The 18,198-nt window shown below is 32.7% G+C and overlaps 1 protein-coding gene across 4 annotated transcripts in view; it reads left to right on the top strand.

Moving 5' to 3' along the window:
- Nucleotides 1-18,198, top strand: part of LOC112044206 (uncharacterized) — a 232,273-nt gene that overhangs the window by 189,144 nt on the left and 24,931 nt on the right. For all 4 annotated transcript variants that reach the window (XM_052881305.1, XM_024079958.2, XM_024079955.2 and 1 more), the window contains 3 exons: nucleotides 1,833-1,905; nucleotides 8,278-8,445; nucleotides 14,682-14,880. In XM_052881305.1, coding sequence (XP_052737265.1) covers nucleotides 1,833-1,905; nucleotides 8,278-8,445; nucleotides 14,682-14,880 — 440 coding nt within the window. The remainder of the gene's footprint in view (nucleotides 1-1,832; nucleotides 1,906-8,277; nucleotides 8,446-14,681; nucleotides 14,881-18,198) is intronic.

Raw genomic sequence — 18,198 nt, 5'->3', positions numbered from 1 at the left:
CGTGATGGGACTGCCGATGTTTAACAAATTCCTCTGTTGTCATTCTTCAATTTGTTACATGAGAAACGGATTGCAGACTCGTTTGTCTACACGTTGTTCATTGACCAAAGTCAACGGGAACAAAGCTATATATAAAATAAATACGTAGTGTAAAAACAAAAGTTTCAAATGCTGTTTATATTTTTCGAAATTATTTTTATATTAGGTAATTTATGGCTTATCAAATGTCTTCTAGTGTTTGTAGAAACGCAAATGTTTCAAATCATTAATATGGTTTTCGATAGGTATACAATAAACGAAAACTAAAAAGGAACTGCCTTATTGGCTGGGTTTTCTGCTCTGTAATGGACTATTACAGTAGGTTGACAAAAGTCAAAAAATATTTTTCCAAAATATTAATAATTTTGACTACCTAATGTTGGGCAAATATGGATAATGTTGAGCAAATTTCTAAATAGTTCATGACCTAAACTTAATTAAAAAATACTTAAGGATCAATAAGTTTATCAACTGTTTTTTACAAGATAACTAATTATTCACAATACATATAACAAAAGTTTCGTTCGGATATTTAAGTATAATTAGGACCTTGGTCAAAGAAAACGCATTATTTACGTAATAATTGCACACCATAAGTTGAGTTAATGGTGCTCATTTAGCGGAGCTTATATTATTATCCCGCGTATTATATTAAAGTATTTCTTTATGCTTACTAAAGTTCTTTCAGATTACTGACTCCCGATAAAAAATCTACGGAGTTTCAGATAAATAAATTTTATTTCAAATGCCCAACAAAAAAACAATATTCTAATTAAAAACGACAAACATAATGAAACATTTTCAATTCAAAAGTCAATAATTGATATATTTTTCCCAAAAAATCTTGAAAAACATTAAAAGATGCACTTTACGCGTATAATTTATAAGTCCACATGTTTTAAATTACGTTCTTTTGAAACGCAATTTTTAACAACTTATTCAAGTCAGCAAATTAGCAATTCCAAAGGATATTTACAAAACAATGCGCTAACCATTACGTAGTTCTGATAATATGAAAAAGCCTTTACCCCTTGAATCATACGCCATCTAATAAATAAGTATAATGCGGTATCCGAGCGTAACGATGTATGTAAATATCTTGTAAATGCACACATTTATATGACAGGTGAAATTATTCCTGCATCGAGACAAAGTACATTAGTGCGGTATTCGCTTATCACAGTTAGTATTTTATTTTTTATTATATAGGGATTTTCCATAGGTATTTCTAACGTTTGGCTCCAATCCAGGCAGAAATCATCACATAAAAAATATATGAGCAACGTGTTTTGAATGCATTTGCATCTGGCTTTGACGGCTGATTGGCACAGTGGGTAGTGGCCCTACCTAATCTAAGGTCATGGGTTCGATTACTGCATACAGAAAATATTTGTGTGACGAACATGGAGTTTTGACCGTTTTTATTTTTATTAGTCATCATTATCAACCCATATTCGACTCACTGCTGAGCACGAGTCTCCCCTCAGAGGGGTTAGGCAGACTTCACACACGCAGAGAATTAGGAAAATTCTCAGGTATGCAGCTTTCCTAACGATGTTTTTCCTTCACCGTTTTAGACATGTGATATTTAATTTCTTAAAATGCACATAACTGAAAAGTTGGAGGTGCATGCCCCAGACCGGCTTCGAACCTACGCCCTCCAAATCGAAAGCAGAGGTCATATCTACTAGGCTATCACGATTCATTAATATATTATTAATATGCATGTTACTTACTTAGAGGCTACATGTAATTTTGCGTAATTTGCTAACGTACTTTTTCCGTCTTTGCAGAATTGGCCTTTGCGGATTCGACAACCCACACAGAGATCCAAAAACAGAAGAACTGAAAAAACACATAGGACAGGTAAAATCTATTATATTAACACTAGCACTTGCTAGCGGCTTCGCTTGCGTAATTTTAATAGTATGATATAATATTATTTTATAGACTACCAGACGCCGCGCGGTTTCATCCGCGTGGTTCCCGTTCCCGTTAGAAGACGGAGATAAAATATAGCCTATAGCACTCGGAGATATTATAGTGTAGCTTCCCAATAGTAAAAGATTTTTTCAAATCGGTTTAGTAGCTCCAGAGCCTATTCAAAACAAACAAACCATCAAATCTTAGATAAATAAATTCTCAAGTGTAATTTTTGTCACTATAAGATTCACGAAAAAATGTAAAAGCAAGGTGTCACTCGATTTGGAAAAATAAAAAAATGTAGTTAATTACAAAAAAATAAGTTACTTACTATAAAGAAGTTCAGGCTATTCTATTCATGCTGATACCCAATAGGTATAAACAAATTAATCTCTTCAAGTATCCTTGATCTAGTAACCTGAGTAACTACTCCATAAAGTGATGGTGCCATCACCAAAAATGGTATTGACCGAGAATGCAACCCTAGTCCGCGTATCCTCTCTTTTTCTATAAAAGGTAATGTTTTGACAGACGTTTTTAATTGCTTTTCTATTAAAATCTTTATAAAGTAATATTTAATCATATCATTTACGTTCTTCATCTACGAGTAAGCACACTAATATCTCTTAAGAGCTAATTAAACAAAACAAAAACTGTTCGACCGATTTTTAAAAATAATTTTACCTTAAAGCTACATTTTCATCTAGTAACGTAGGCTATATTTTATCCACAGGAACTAGAGATAAAGTGTAAAGTTCGTAATTACCTAAATCTCAGATAAGAGCATAATATGTAACAGATCCAATTTATATGATCTAAGCCGGAAATCCGACTATAAAACAGTTTTTAAAAGTAATAGCTCCTTAAATACGATTAGAATAAATCATCATTGCACCCAGATCCGTAATAAAGTAGTCAAATGTACCATTTAATTGCTACGCTAGTTAAAGCTGCACCAAAACCATATTAAAACGCTTAAGGCCCCTAAATCAAGCAAAGAATGACGTAATGCCCCGGATGAAGATGACCTGATCGATGTTACAGGCTACAAATATCCGAGTTGAGACGCCCACATATTAAAAAAATCATTACTATACGAAATATGAACATAATGATGAATTAGTTTGTGCTTGATGAATTTGTATGGTTGATGCCGGTTATTATTTTTGGTAAAGAATTTTCAAGGCAACACGTATATATCCTAACTAATATTATAAATGGTATGTTGATGTAATGTTTGGTACGTTTTGATGTAAACAACATAACCGATTTAAAAAAATATTTTACCTAAAGCTACGTTATCAGAGAGAAACATATGCTATGATTTATTTCCGTACACATGCGGAAACGGAAACTACGCGAGTAAAAGCGCGCAGACGTCCGTTACCTAAAAATAATAATCGAGTCAAAAGTATCACTATACAAAAATAGATTAATATCTCGTTCTGCATAGAAATACTACAATAACTTACAGTTATAACGTACATAATATTATGAATAGCTTTGATCTCGTATTTTTCATTGAATGATGTAATTGTGTTTCATACAAAAAGTTTTGACAAGCACACATCAAATTATATAAATAATCACGAATACATAAAGTGGCTATTAGGATTTTGAATGTGATCACTTATATGCCTTTTGTGAATAATAATAACAATGGGTTGTTTATAAAAACAGTTACTGTAGAATCATAGTAATTAAGTTCTTCGTTGACTTGAAGAAATCTAGTAGAACTATAATTTATGTAAGTGAGTGTACGTATAAGAAACTCATTATCATTGCCTAATTTAACAGCCGAACTATAGAGCCAGGCCTGCTTCCTTATAAAGGAGTAGCTAAGACCCATCATGTTGCTTTAATGTGGTTCGGTGATCATAAGTTGAGACACGGGAGAGAACTAGATTTATAAAGTGCCAATTTTTGTGCCAAAAGTATTGAATCTAACGTACACACTGTACTGATAAACTCTTCACGTAATTGGCTGTTTAATATTTAGTGAAAAAAAGAAATATGTTACCCTTAATTTAGAGTTAAATATTATTTATTCCTTTTGTCACAGAACAAAATACAATGTCAGTAAACAAAACAAGACTGCAAGTACATGCGTGGATACGCTTGCGAAGTTCCGCACACCCGGGTGTAAGCGGGCCACGCCCCTTACTATTTCTATTACTAAAAGCTTTTAGTGACTTGTAAAGTATAAAAAAAAATGTATTTTTTGTGGAGGACACAATATCACACACACCACCAATTTCCCAACTCCGAAAACTCCGAGTTTTTGGAAAAGCTCAAATTTTGTAACTCGATTTTATACCTCGCGATCCGAAACCGCATTCACTAGGCCAACGACGCCGGAAAAAAATATGTTTATAAACGACATATTTTGTTAGTTAAAAAACATACTACTATTATAATATCGAAAGAAAAAATCGAGTACAGGATTAGTAAGTAACTGATGTTTAGAAAACTATTAAGCTATTAGGAGCTAATAATAATAATAATAATAATAATAATAAAATCCTTTATTCAGCTAAAAAATACAAATTAAATAAATCAAGAAGAAATTACAAACTAATACTAACAGAGCTTACAAACTACTTAAAGATACCTACTTAAATTACAAAGTTCCTCTGTCTGTACTTAGTATAATAATATAATAAAGAAATTCAGCTGAAAGGGGCGCTGCCTCAGCTCGATACTACAGAGCTAAAAATGCTTGTTTGTAAGCTGTGAGTATAGGAAACGATGGATCATATTGTTGTGGAGATTGATAAAAACGTGTGACTGTGAAGTATACGTACCAAACAATAGGGTCAAATAATCTGACACGTAGCTGATGAGCTAACGACCTGTCAAGCCGAAGGTCTTTTTAGTCTTGACGGTCTAGATAATTAGAATAACCTATAAATCATATCGATATTAGAAGATCGATATCTGTATTATGATTTGTGATTGTACCTTTGTTTTTATTGCTATAAAATGGGATTATCATATACCCGATTGATAGTAAGAACCAGTAAGAACGTTGATGATGATTTATGGTCAAATGATTTGATTGTTTTATAAATGACTCCGTAATGATCAATGTGTAGCAGATTGAATTAATGTTTTATCGATTATTTTACCACAGAATAGATTTTTTTTTATATATTTTAATTAACATTCTTTAAATTGAATATTTCTATCAGAATTGGAATAATCAAGATAATTTGAAAGTTATGGGTTATAGTTTTTTTTTATTAATTTACATCGTTTTTTTTTAATCAGTCTTCATTATTATTTATTTTGATTCCACCATGATAGGATGTCATTCAAAAAGTTACAATGAAAAATGGTAAAATGGTAAAATATTGATAACTCATAAAATTATAAAATATAATATAAAATCGAATCAGCTTTTTTAAAACAATAATTATTGCATACAAAAGTGTCCATTTATTGAGCATTCCAAAAAAAAACATTTATAAACTGACACAAACAGTGTAAACTTAGAATATTATACAATAGAGTTAAAAATAAGCCTAAAATTACAATAAAGTTGAATTTATGTTCTATAACATTGGTGCATAAAAAAACTAGTGATCAAACCTAACAAGTAAAAATTTCCACTACAAAAAATAAAATATTAAACATGATACTTTTTACTAAGATAATGATAGTAGTAATAATCGACTTTATATTAACTCTTCTACTTCTAATCTAACTTCTACTAGCTTAATAAAAAAAACTTAATATGATCATTGATCACAAAAGGTTAACTATGTGTGAAATGAAATATAGTATAAAAAGTAACATGTTCTCTTATTGAGTAATGATCTAGAACTAATGTGATTTGATGTAGTACAAAAAAATCAATTTAGTAGCAATGGTTAATCTTACGAATAGACCACCCATATTTCCCATACCAACAACATTATATTTTTTATAAGTAGGTAATAGAACAAAAATACATTTAAAGTCATAGTCACGTAGTTCCCGTTCGCCACGGAAATACGAGAATATGGGAATAAAATATAGCCTCCTACGTTACTCGTTGATAATGTAGCTTTTATAAGGTGAAAGAATTTTAAAATCGGTTCAGTAGTTTTGGAGTCAATTCGTCCTAAATGAACGAAAAAATGTTTTCTTACAATATTAGTGAAGATATTTATCATTTAATGTTAAAGGCATTTTGTTCATTGTGGACACCCCTGACAATCTTATTTTATTATAAGTAGGTACGTAAATTAAATCACGTTTTCAACTTACCCTCAATAGTTTGTAAATTAATTTGAGATTGTTACAAATACTAGTTAAATTTAATTTACAAAACGAAATTTTGCTTACGAGTAATTTAAGCATTTTAGAAAAAAAATAATTATTCAATTTTTTTTTATTACCGGTTTAGCTGATAGATAGAGCCAAATGGGAAAAGATGTAAAAATACTATTTCTAAGTATAACAGCTTAACCCTACCCATCTACATTATTTACAGAAACTTTCATCGAGAGTTTTTGGTACCAATAAGTAACATTACTTACCTGTTTTATAACACTCATGTCGTACTTACACGTTCAAGGGCAGTGACGTCACAGCTAACGGACCCTGTAAGGACTTATTACCGTTTCTTATTCGGACAAAGGTGAATCACCCTGTAACTTGATCGCTCGTGTCCCGCATCTCCTGTAACCGAAACACGCTGTATAAAGTGTCGTTTATTTGTAGAATGGAAGGCAATGGGTCGAATAAAGGTGCTGCTTAAATTATGGAAGTACTTTTTAGGTACTTTAAAGGTCGACTAATTGGGTTACATAAATATTTGCCAAGCATTCTTCAGCATGTTTCTCTTATATTTGTGAATGTGATGACGAAATAATATGTTACTTACGTATTCATATATATATATATATTACACAAGAGATATATATATATATCTGATGTGTAATTTATTTATCATGACAGAAACAGTCGGTGAAAATATTACTATACTTATCCCATGCCTATATCTCGCAAAGCAATATTGCTCTGATTGTCAGTGAATTTAAAGGTAAGAGTCAGCCATTTACGATCAAATAATCTCACGATCTTGCAGCGCCATTAGCTTGAACTGATCGTGTGTTGTTCGATTGTGTGTATTGTTCATAATTCTTTTTCTTCATCTTTATTGCGAGCAATAATCCTAGCACATCTATCGCTTTGACATCCGATCGGTGTCAAGGCATCGGTTCAACTGAAGGCGGAGTGGGTGTGGCTCATGCCAACTTCAACTGTCTATGAAGACTAGCTACCGAACTGATGTCTGCCGTTTGCACTGCAAGATCGTGAGATTACTTGATAGGCAATGGCTGACTTAACACTCGCCTCAGGTGAAGGGTGAAGGTAAAGGAGTCTCCCTTGCTTACCCCGCCACCCGCGAAGTGTCGCTCTGTCAGAGGAGTTAGTGTCCCACGTAACATCAGGTGGACTTTTGGATATTAACCTCAAGTATTACAATATGAATTCCCATGCACAGTTTTCAATATCTCATTTAATTAACAAAAGATTAAGATCTTAATGCATGTATCACAGAACGTACGTACTGACGTTGACGCATAACATACCGTGAAATTGTAAGCATTTAACCAAAAAATTGTCACTCCGATAACCAGTAGCCTGTTATTAAGCCTTCACCTTTTAAATACCCTTGGGACCCGAGATATTAAATTAAGTAGCATATTTTGTCGGTATAAAACATTTAATCCCAAAATGGTGGTCGCCGAAAGTCTACCAATTAGGGATTAAAATTATTTTTAAAAAGCCTCGGTTTGCGACAAAATTCAAATTCAAAATTAAAAAAAAATTTATTTCAAATAGGCTATTAGTTTACAAGTACTTTTGAAATGACAAGTTTGACTATTTGTAAACTTTGTCGACTTGTGCGCGGCGACTTGAAAATTATTTTACCTCTAGAAAGCCATGTTATTTGTAAGGCATAGGCTTTATTTTATCCCCGTATTCTCACGGGAACGGGAACTACGCGGGTGAAACTACGCGGCGTCATTTAGTATAATATAAGATTGTTATAAATATAATACACAGTGAAGGAAACACATCGTGAGGAAACCTGCATACCAGAGAATTTTCTAAATTCTCTACGTGTGTGAAGTCTGCCAATCCGCATTGGGCCAGCGTGGTGGATTATTGGCCTAACCCCTCTCATTCTGAGTAACTCAAGCTCAGCAGTGAGCCGCATATGGGTTAATAATGATGATGTTTGAAAAACAATATCCTGCATCGACACTCTTTTAAAATCTTTATTGTTCTATTTACCTACCTATATTTTGTTTTCAACAGGGTGTCAAAATCAAAATGGACGACGCCGGGAACATACTCATCAGACGCTACTCCAAGAGTAGCGTGTTCGTGAAGAGTACCGCCGCCACCAGCACTGACGAGACGGCGATAGGACAAGACATCGTCAAACTACCCGGATACGCGCTGGAACAAGAGAAAATATTTAAGGTACCCTCCATTATTCAACTTTTCAGTTGTGTGCATTATAGGAAATTAAATATCACGTGTCTCAAATGGTGAAGGATAAACATCGCAAGGAAACCTGCATACCGGAGAATTTTCTCAATTCACTGCGTGTGTGCAGTCTGCCGCATTGGGCCAGCGTGGTGGACTATTAGCCTAACCCCTCTCATTCTGAGAGGAGACTCGAGTTCAGTGAGCTGTCTGAACTAGAACTATGTATGTCAGTATAATTGGCTTCTGTCAGATAATGTTACCTACTATTATTACCTATATTACCTACCTAAGCCACGAACATATCTGGTCGGAATCTTGAACATAACTTGAGAGTTTCGCAAAATGGCGACCTCAGTGACGATAGTTCTTGTTTTGGCCACCGGGTCGTAAAAGTTTTTGTCACTAGTTCATTTTAATAGACTAGAAAAGTAAAGTCGATGTGAATAAATATATGTTTGGTATGATGGTGTGCAAAAGCCAAGAAAAACTGCCTAATCAAAAATAAAAAAAAAACTGCTTAAGTTCTAGGATTAAAAAAAGTTCTAGGAGTAAGTAATCCTTATCACAATGTTCATAAGACTGTCACTGATTGCATGTCTCAAAGGTTTAGTTAGCCACGGTGGTCCAAACTCTACTGTCTATCTAAATCTATGCACCAAAAATTTTATTGAGAATATTTATACTCTATTTTAAGCATTAAATGTAATCAAATAAATCACTGAAAAATAAAATTAATCACTGTTATTAAAATAATTAACAGTAAAATAATAGCAAATTAAAAATGGTAATTAACGAAATTTCAATAGATAATAGCCCACAGAGCTACGAATTCTAGCAATTATTGCCTACAACTTACAACAATGCACTGTTGTAATATGCACACGTAATTCTAAACAATTTTCGCCTTTACTGCGTACAATATAATGACGACATAATCAAGTTAATGTAAACTTAAATACCACTTTGTCCATGTATGTGAAATGGGTGTTTAAGTGTAATCATTTCCGTCAAGATGGACGCCTTTATACGGTGAAATTTCGAAACTAGGAATATTAATTTTACGGCTGCATGAATTGTCTGGCGTGATAGTAGGGATAATTTAAGGAGGCGTTACAGTGTTATTAATATAGCCTATTAGTGGACGCCTGCGACTTCGTCCGCGTGAAACTCGATGTAAACATTCAACTGCCCCTACCCTACCCCTACCCTGAATTTTCTTTGCTATAAACCTCACGGAGCCCAAGACCTTTCTAACGAATGCAAAACCGTGGAAATCGGTTCGTGCGTTCCGGAGTTATAGCGTCAGGAAGGAAAACCCGACTTATTTTTATATAGTAGAAGATTTACAAAAATAAAACTTTATAAACGTATGTACGAGTCTAGTAAACTTGATAGAGTTTCTAAGGTAGTACCTTATATTACTCAACTAATTTTGAAATAAATTAAGGAATAATATAATATAATAATAAAGAAATCGCAAAGCGAATTAATTAATCGACCAGAAGGCTGGCCTTTATTATTCAGGTAAGAGAATCAGTATTACCATACAACGTGGCAATAATGCCAACCTTCTTGGCAGTTGGGCATTTAACCAATGAACATCGATTCGGACTTCTACTACATCTAAGTTTTTAAATTTAGTATATTCCCTTCTTTTTTATTTTTATAATATGTAGTTAATATAATAGCTTCAGGTAGTCAATTTAATAGCTAATTTTGTTAACAACTTTGTTTATTAATACTTATATTCCTGGCAACTCATTGCAATGGCTAGAAAAACAGCACCCTAACTCGACGTTTTCTTTTTTTATAGTAAATAAGAACTAACTAGCTTTAGACTTTCGTTTGATATATTTTTATTTTTTGCTATATAAATAAGAGGTGACTATATTGGTGAATTATTTTTTAAATAATATTTTTCACCCAGTAAGTAAATGGTGATTCTACAAATTAGAGACTTCTTTCATTAAATATTTTTTTGGCATGTTAAATGCACAATGATGAATAATAATAATACAATTTTTTTATTCAAGAAGTGTTTAAAAATTTAATATGAAACAAATATATTAAAGTTAACTTTAAAGCCATTTTGTAATCTATTATTAGATACGAAACTAAAATAGCAGTTAAGTTGGGAAAAAATATAAATAGAAACAATCATTAAATAAGGCACTAATGACACTCGTTCCATAGAACAAAAAAACGACTATGAATGATACGGTAATAAAATCACTAACATCGTAAGATTATTACGTACTGCAGTGGTCATCTCAAGTGCATCACGACCATCCCATGCACGATTCTTGGCCATGACTTTGCCACACAACAATTTTTCTTGATTGTCTTACGAAATGTTACGTTTCACTTTCTTAATACGTTCTTGATGATTATGATGTTTCATTTGTTTTAGGTCGTAGTGCGGTTGATTTTCTTCATAATTTTTGTAGTCATTCGGTGAAACATCATCAAACCCCATATACCAGTAGGAACCAGTGGCGAAGGCTGAAATTTTGTAATAAGTAACCCGCGATCATGTTTTTTAGTCAAGCGCGCAGGCGTTTATTGTTAAGATTGTTGATATAATGTGGTAATATTATGTATAACTATTTGAATATGTACGAGTAAGTATGGATTTTTAAACGGTAAGCCACTAGGAATCGAATAGGAATCGCTGTTGGTAGATACACACAGTACAGATTGTTTTATTTTTTTATATTAGCCTCTTTTAAACATGGTCAATAATACCCTTTATTGACCATATATACTTTATTTTAAAAACAGTATTTGTTTATAAAAATCTAGTTTTATTGTTTGTTGTTATCGTTTTTGATTTTGATAGTAATTAAATGTGTTGCTGTAATTTGTTTTTTAGCGGTTTTTAGTCTTAAAGCTTTTGTTTCCTCCTTTGACAGATTATAAAAATAGTAGCAGTCTAAGTCAAGCTAACTCGTGTTAAAGACGTTCAGTTTTAACTGAACAGTTTTCTCTAATGATTTTGATTGAAATTTCGATTAGATAATATAGACTGGCTAATAAAGTTGAGGCTTCTTTATTCCAACATCCTACAAATTTTAAACTGATTCTTCTCAATGTTGCAAAATTTATGGCTCAATAAAAAGCAACGCATTACAATAGTTGTTAGGCCTGCAACATTCTAGTTTACTAATTGGGTCAATTGAAACAATAGAGAATACACTTCCTAGTCCACTAGATGCAAAACGTTCATTAGTAATTCATACACCATTAACTACCGTTTATGTAATACGAAGAACAATGTAAAAGATAGCACTGTTCAGGAAAAGAATGGTCATTGCTTCACTTATTTTGTTTAGAGTTATCCGTGGGAAAGCGAATACAAGAAAACATGCTTGACCAGCTAAAGCAGTAAAAGCTTTGCAGTAAATTCAGTGCATTTCATTATTTTTCGTATATATCCGTACTAATATTTTAAATGTATCTCCGTCCGTCTTTAAACACAGTTTTAACAACTACAGTTCGTTCCATGTAAGATGATGCGGGTGGGCGTTTCACTCTTGAAAGTTTGTCGCGATTCACGATAATGAACGTCATACAGGCGACTGTCACCGTACCCATGCTATCTGAAAAACACTTTAAACCGCTGAACAAATTAAGCAACCGATTAAATAGAACATTGGCTACTATTGACCTCCGTACTATTGGCTGTCCGAGTCACATCAAAAGTAATAAAATGACTTGACCGATTCATATTTTGCCTATATAAAAGTGGTGCTGGAATGATGCCTGAAAAAAAACAAAATTACCAAGAGCAGGCAGAGATCTCTTAGAGATAAGTGTTTCCTTGTCCACTGTTTTTCTTTTTACTTTTGTGAGTGACTAATTTAATTATTAATTGATACTAAACATTTTGATAACAATTTCTCAGATTTAAACTGTAAGTAAATCAGAGGCAAAGAATGAAGTTTAGATGAAGGTAAGCCGTCCCAAAGAAAAGGAAATGTATACAGTGTGATACAAACTCCGGTTTCTCATATATCTAGATACAGTACAACAATTAATGGATTTTTAAAGGTAACCCGACGGGAATCGGCTTGCATGAACTCTTCGCCGCTGGTTCTATGTTACGGTTAAATAGAGAGCATATTATCTGATAACGACGTTAATATAAAACCGATCTCTTGTGTATGTAACGTTGCAGCAAGTCTAGTGATACCATCAACAACTGTGAGCTCTGTCAAATCAATTTTGGGAGCACGTTGCACAGCAGCTGCATTGTAGTAATCGTTGAGTAACCCTATAGGCGCTATACAATTTCATTACGTGGCTCCCTTTATCGGAGATCAAAACTTAATTGATTTTTTTGACTAAAATGTAAATGGTGTAACTTTATAACTAGCTGACGCCGCGCGGTTTCACCCGCGTGGTTACCGTTCCTTTAAAAGTAAGGGGATAATACATAACTTATAGCCTTCCTCGATAAATGGACTATCTAACATTGAAAGAATTTTTCAAATCGGACCAGTAGTTCCTGCTATTAGCGCGTTCAACCAAACAAAAAAACTCTTCAGCTTTATAATATTAAGTATAGATTTGACTGGCTAATTTTGTCAATAATTTCAGTTCAGTAATTATTATATAATGTTTATATTATGTACATGCATGTGAAAAGACTAAGAAGATAAAAAAGTTAAGTAATGATGAATGAGAAATTTTAAAAGGAGCAGACGAGGATGATGAATAGCGCGCAGTACCTAGTTAATTATGTCCAGCCAATCTTATTTAACGTGGGGTCACAAGACGAAAGTGGTAATATTTGTGTAAGAGCTATAGCTTTGGTGGATATTACGTGTTATTGCTACAGTCAAAATTATTCAAAAATTTTCATTTTATGTTTAGAAGGACAGATAGAGACACTATTAGACAAGGAGACATGAACTTTGAAAAATATGTTTTTATCAGGGTACTATTCTTACGGAAACCTATTATTTTTTTTTAATACATGAATAACCGACTTCAAAACATTAACTTACCCACGAAACTAAAAAAAGGAATAATAACATTATAATATTTACTACCTGTTGATCACTTTGAAGGAGGTCAAGCCAGTGATATATTAATTCAAGCTACCATATTTACGGAACCCTATTAAATAAATAGATAATAAAGTTGCACCAGCACTAACGCCGGCAGCTGAGCGTTTGTTTTCTCTTTACCGAACGATGCAACGTTATGTAATATTAATCTGATAACATCTTCAACTGTATTAGATTGTCCGTGTTCGTTTATACATTTCAAAACGCCTCTTCAATCAGTCACCTTTTCATTACTGACAAAGTTAGAGAGAAGAGAGAAAGACAAACTTAATTGTACAATAAAAACTAATTACAAATACATACATGTGTATGAATTTGTTTAATTAAAACTCACGATATATCTGATGTCCTTCGTATGTGTAGTCTAAATGCGTAGTCTTTCTTTTATCTTACATATTTAGACGAGCACTTGTTGCATGTATATTATATTATATTGCTTGTTATATGTATATTAAGATTTATTTCTTGGTTTGGTAAATGTGGATAATGTGTTGTAAAAAATAATACATTGTTTTACGTCGTTCATATAATTATTTTTGAATTATTTCACCGCTGCTTATTATATGTATTGCCTCGACTGGTGACAGTTTTTGCGCAAAGCATCAGCCTGGCTATCCAACGCGGAAATGCAGTCAGTATTCTTGCCACCATTCTACGTGGGCATGATTTGTATGGAATATGTTAGCTTATGTTTCTTATAGTACCTACCTACTTATATTTTACATGTCATATTATATTACCAGCGGACGCCCGCGACTTCATCCGCGTGGAAATTAATGTAAACTTTCAATCACATTATACTTCATATTTATTATGATTTATAAGCAAAGTAAATAAATTATAAAAAACAAACATAACTGAAACTCTAAAAATGAAGGACTTTCCAAGTTTCCACACAAACTTTCAACCCCTATTTCACCATCTTTTATTTTTATTTTAGGTTCAAATGGTATCTTATGTTTTGCTCCAAGATCCCATTTACCATTATACCAAAATTCATCTTGGTCGGTTCAGCTGTGAAAAGGTAACACAGACAGACAGAGAGACTTACTTTCGCATTTATATTAGTATACTCGTAGATATATTATTCTATTCATTATTCTATATCATTCATCAAATCATTCTTCTATTAAACATTGTTTTTATTCTTTTTAGTTGTTCGACATGAAGAAATTCCAATCCAACGTGAATCGGGAACTACGCCGCGCATACCCAGACCGCAGGCGGCTCGAGACGCAGTGCCTGAGTGCGATCGCTTTCGTGAAATCAGACAACGAGCTGCTCGAGTGCCCTATCTGGGCGCTGATCATCAATGTCGTTGCGATGGATATGCTTAAGTCGAAGTTGCCTCCGGGTAAGTCTATTCTATACGTAGAGGGACGTGAAAGCCCAATGGATATGACCTCTGCCTTCGATTTAGAACGCGTAGGTTCAAATCCGGACCAGTACATGCACCTCCAATTTTCAGTGATATGCATTTAAAAAAAATAAATATCACGTGTCGGTGAATGAAAAACATCGTGCGGAAACCCGTATACCTGAGAATTTTTCTCAATTCTCTACGTGTGTGAAGTCTGCCAATCCGCGTTAGGCCAGCGTGGTTGACTAAGGCCTAACCCTTATCATTCTGAGAGGAGACTCGTGCTCAACAGTGAGCCGAATATAGGTTGTTAATGATGAAGTCTATTATCTGGACATTATCTCTATATACTAACTCGGTGGTCTGAAGTTCTTCGTGAGGTACTATTTTTGTGGTAATTGTATTTTTAATGAGAACATTAAGATTTACTCAAAATTAATAACATTTTTTTTAAAAAGATTCTCAATTTTGTCGAAAAAAAATTAAATCACAAAAATAGTTCGACCAATTTAAATATTTTTTTAGAGAAAATTAAGTTTTACTTAAAAATAATACACATTACTCTCTTACAAGCTTTTTAGTTTTTTCGAAAAAAAACTGCTAACCTTTTAACATTACCTTCTTCTTGATATTGTCCAGGTATTGACATTTTCCTGACATTGACATTTCTTAGTTTCTTTATCGTCTTTCTGTCTCCGTTAAATTAACGCTTTTGTAAACTTACATCTACATCAAGAGTATTATAGTATCAAACGTGTCATATAATACATGTTACCATTTAGCAGGCAATAAAATAATATCTAGTTTTTAGAAACACGTTTACTTTAGTCGTTCAGGAACTATACGCGACCATGTCCGGGTAATGTTCAGTGACCTTCGAGTCATATCCATTTCATTCTTTCTTTAGGCAACTATATTGTATATGATGTCATTTTATAGACAGTCAAAGGTCGAAAGACAAAAGACATTTCATTCGTTTAATATTATTATTATTAGGAATGATTGGTTAAAGGTTGATATGAGATCACTCACGGCTTTTTGGGTAATATTCCAATTTTTTATAACTTCTTCATTCCTGTAAAACAAAACGCTCTTTCTAAAATAGCTGTCACATTTAGGTAAATCCCAATAATTCAGGCTTAGCGAAATTCGAACAATTTCCACTGATGGTAAAAAATTCTTTAATACCGTAATGAAATTCGCTATCTTCTACCATAAACGAAAGTGGCTAATCCAAATAACATGCTTGTTATCTATGTCGACCTTCGATCATTTATAAACAACTTTCAACGTATGTTCTTATCTTTTTCTACTTTCATACTCTCAACAAAATCAATAAAGTTGCTTTTCAAGTTTAAACCTTGAACTTTAAACCATATTTCACTTTTCAACATAGCACCAAATTTTATATTTTTAACGACCAAAGTAATCAAGGAATAAGTATGTCATAAAAATCATAATAAAAATTATGATTGTATTTCTTGTAGAAGTGTTTTCGCTTAAATCTATAATTACGCATGACTGATGCTTTGTAAGACCTACATTTTTATTTCAAGGTTTTATAGTTGTTTTCTTAATATACCTTTGAGGTATCTGGCTGATACCCATGTATTATCAAATAACATTTCTATTTTTTATTGTAAAACCTAACTAATCATAAATTAATAAAATTTTAATTATAAAAATAAAATATATGGAAATATCATTATAACTACAACTACAAAATTAAAATAAATTAAAATTAAAACTAATACCTAAAAATACTTATCAAAATTTGCCGCCCTTGGTAGGGTGCCCATTACGCAGACAGCATTTCCGCGTGCAATTGCGATTGAAATTTTTTGCGCGAGAAAGCTGCCCGCCCGTGGGTCGCCTGTTGCCTCTCTGAGGCGTTTGCTTTTGTATTGTTGTACTTAATAAGTTTATATATCTGCGATGAAGAATATCCATGTATCATTACAGAGCGGAAGAATAGTTATATTATTAAAAAACATAAAGCCAATAAATATATGTATGTTTGTATAATTAGTGTATGTTCGTACTACACCCGAAACTGCTGAATCGGTTTAGCTACTTATTAGGCTAGCTAACTAAAGAGCTCTTTCGGGAAGTTGAAAGACTCAGCTTATTTAAATTAAAATATTGCATAAATTCTCGTTTAAAGTTTAAATAAGATAAAACAGACACAGACATATGATTTAGTATTATTTTCGGTATATAAACTTTAGTATGTTGTTAACGGTGAAGGTTGACGATCTAGTTTGTAAGTTATTGATATTTTTGAAGTTAAATCTTATAGTTCACTGTTTGTGAACCCAAATAAATTAAAAAAAACCTATAGAGTTAATTTTTGTTGTACAGCTAATATAAAAACTTATATACAACTTAGGTAGACAATGCAAAAAATAATGTGCACGAAAAGTCGCAAAAACGTTTATCGATTCGTCCTGCCACAAGCATAAAGCACATCACCATAATTATTATGAATTTGAACATTTCAAACAACTTTTTCACGCGGTAGTAATTTTTTTGTACAAATTATTATTAAGTTATGCCCCGGCATCCTTCGGTTCGTATAAAAATTCCTTTAGCATTTAGTAACAAACGCGATTAGTTTTGTAACACTCGTGCGTTGAATTCTTTAATTAGATAACATCTAAACTAGAAGATGAATTAATTTGTAACATTCCTAAAAAACAAAACAAAAAGTGAATCTAGTAAATCTAGTTGAGTTCAGTTGATGTTTAAAAACAAATATTGCAATAATGGCTTTTAAAGTTCTAGATTATAGTATTTTATATAGGCGTTCTTCTTTGTTGTTGTACATATTATAAATTTTTCTGACAAAAGAATGGGACCCAGCCCAGGCGCACTTCACGAGCACATAATTTTACTCTGGTATTGTAAGATGAGTTTAATAACACTTTGAATTATCAAGATATATTATATTTAAAAGAAAAGGACGTAACTTGCATGTTATAAAAACATCATTACAGAAAAGCGCTACAGTACTGTTAACTAGCTAGCGTTTTTCTGTTCTATGACAGTAAATAAACCTAGTAGGAAGAAATACTAACATAATATTAACACGTTTTAGGTTTTTTACGTGATGAGTAACCTCTATACCTACTAACGAACGTGCGTTGACCACAAATTTGTCACGGTAAAGCTCGACAAAAAACAAGAAACCATTTCTACCAACCCATTTTATTGCCTCGGACCGATCAATACGTAGTTCAAATTAAAAGTTAACGAAACTAAGCTTGTAGATGCTTCCGCATACTAAATAGGTAGTTATTAACTTGAAAAACA

The sequence above is a fragment of the Bicyclus anynana genome, chromosome 1 (genome assembly GCF_947172395.1).
Source record: "Bicyclus anynana chromosome 1, ilBicAnyn1.1, whole genome shotgun sequence".
Lineage (NCBI taxonomy): Eukaryota > Metazoa > Arthropoda > Insecta > Lepidoptera > Nymphalidae > Bicyclus > Bicyclus anynana.
This window is presented reverse-complemented; position numbering and strand designations above follow the sequence as displayed.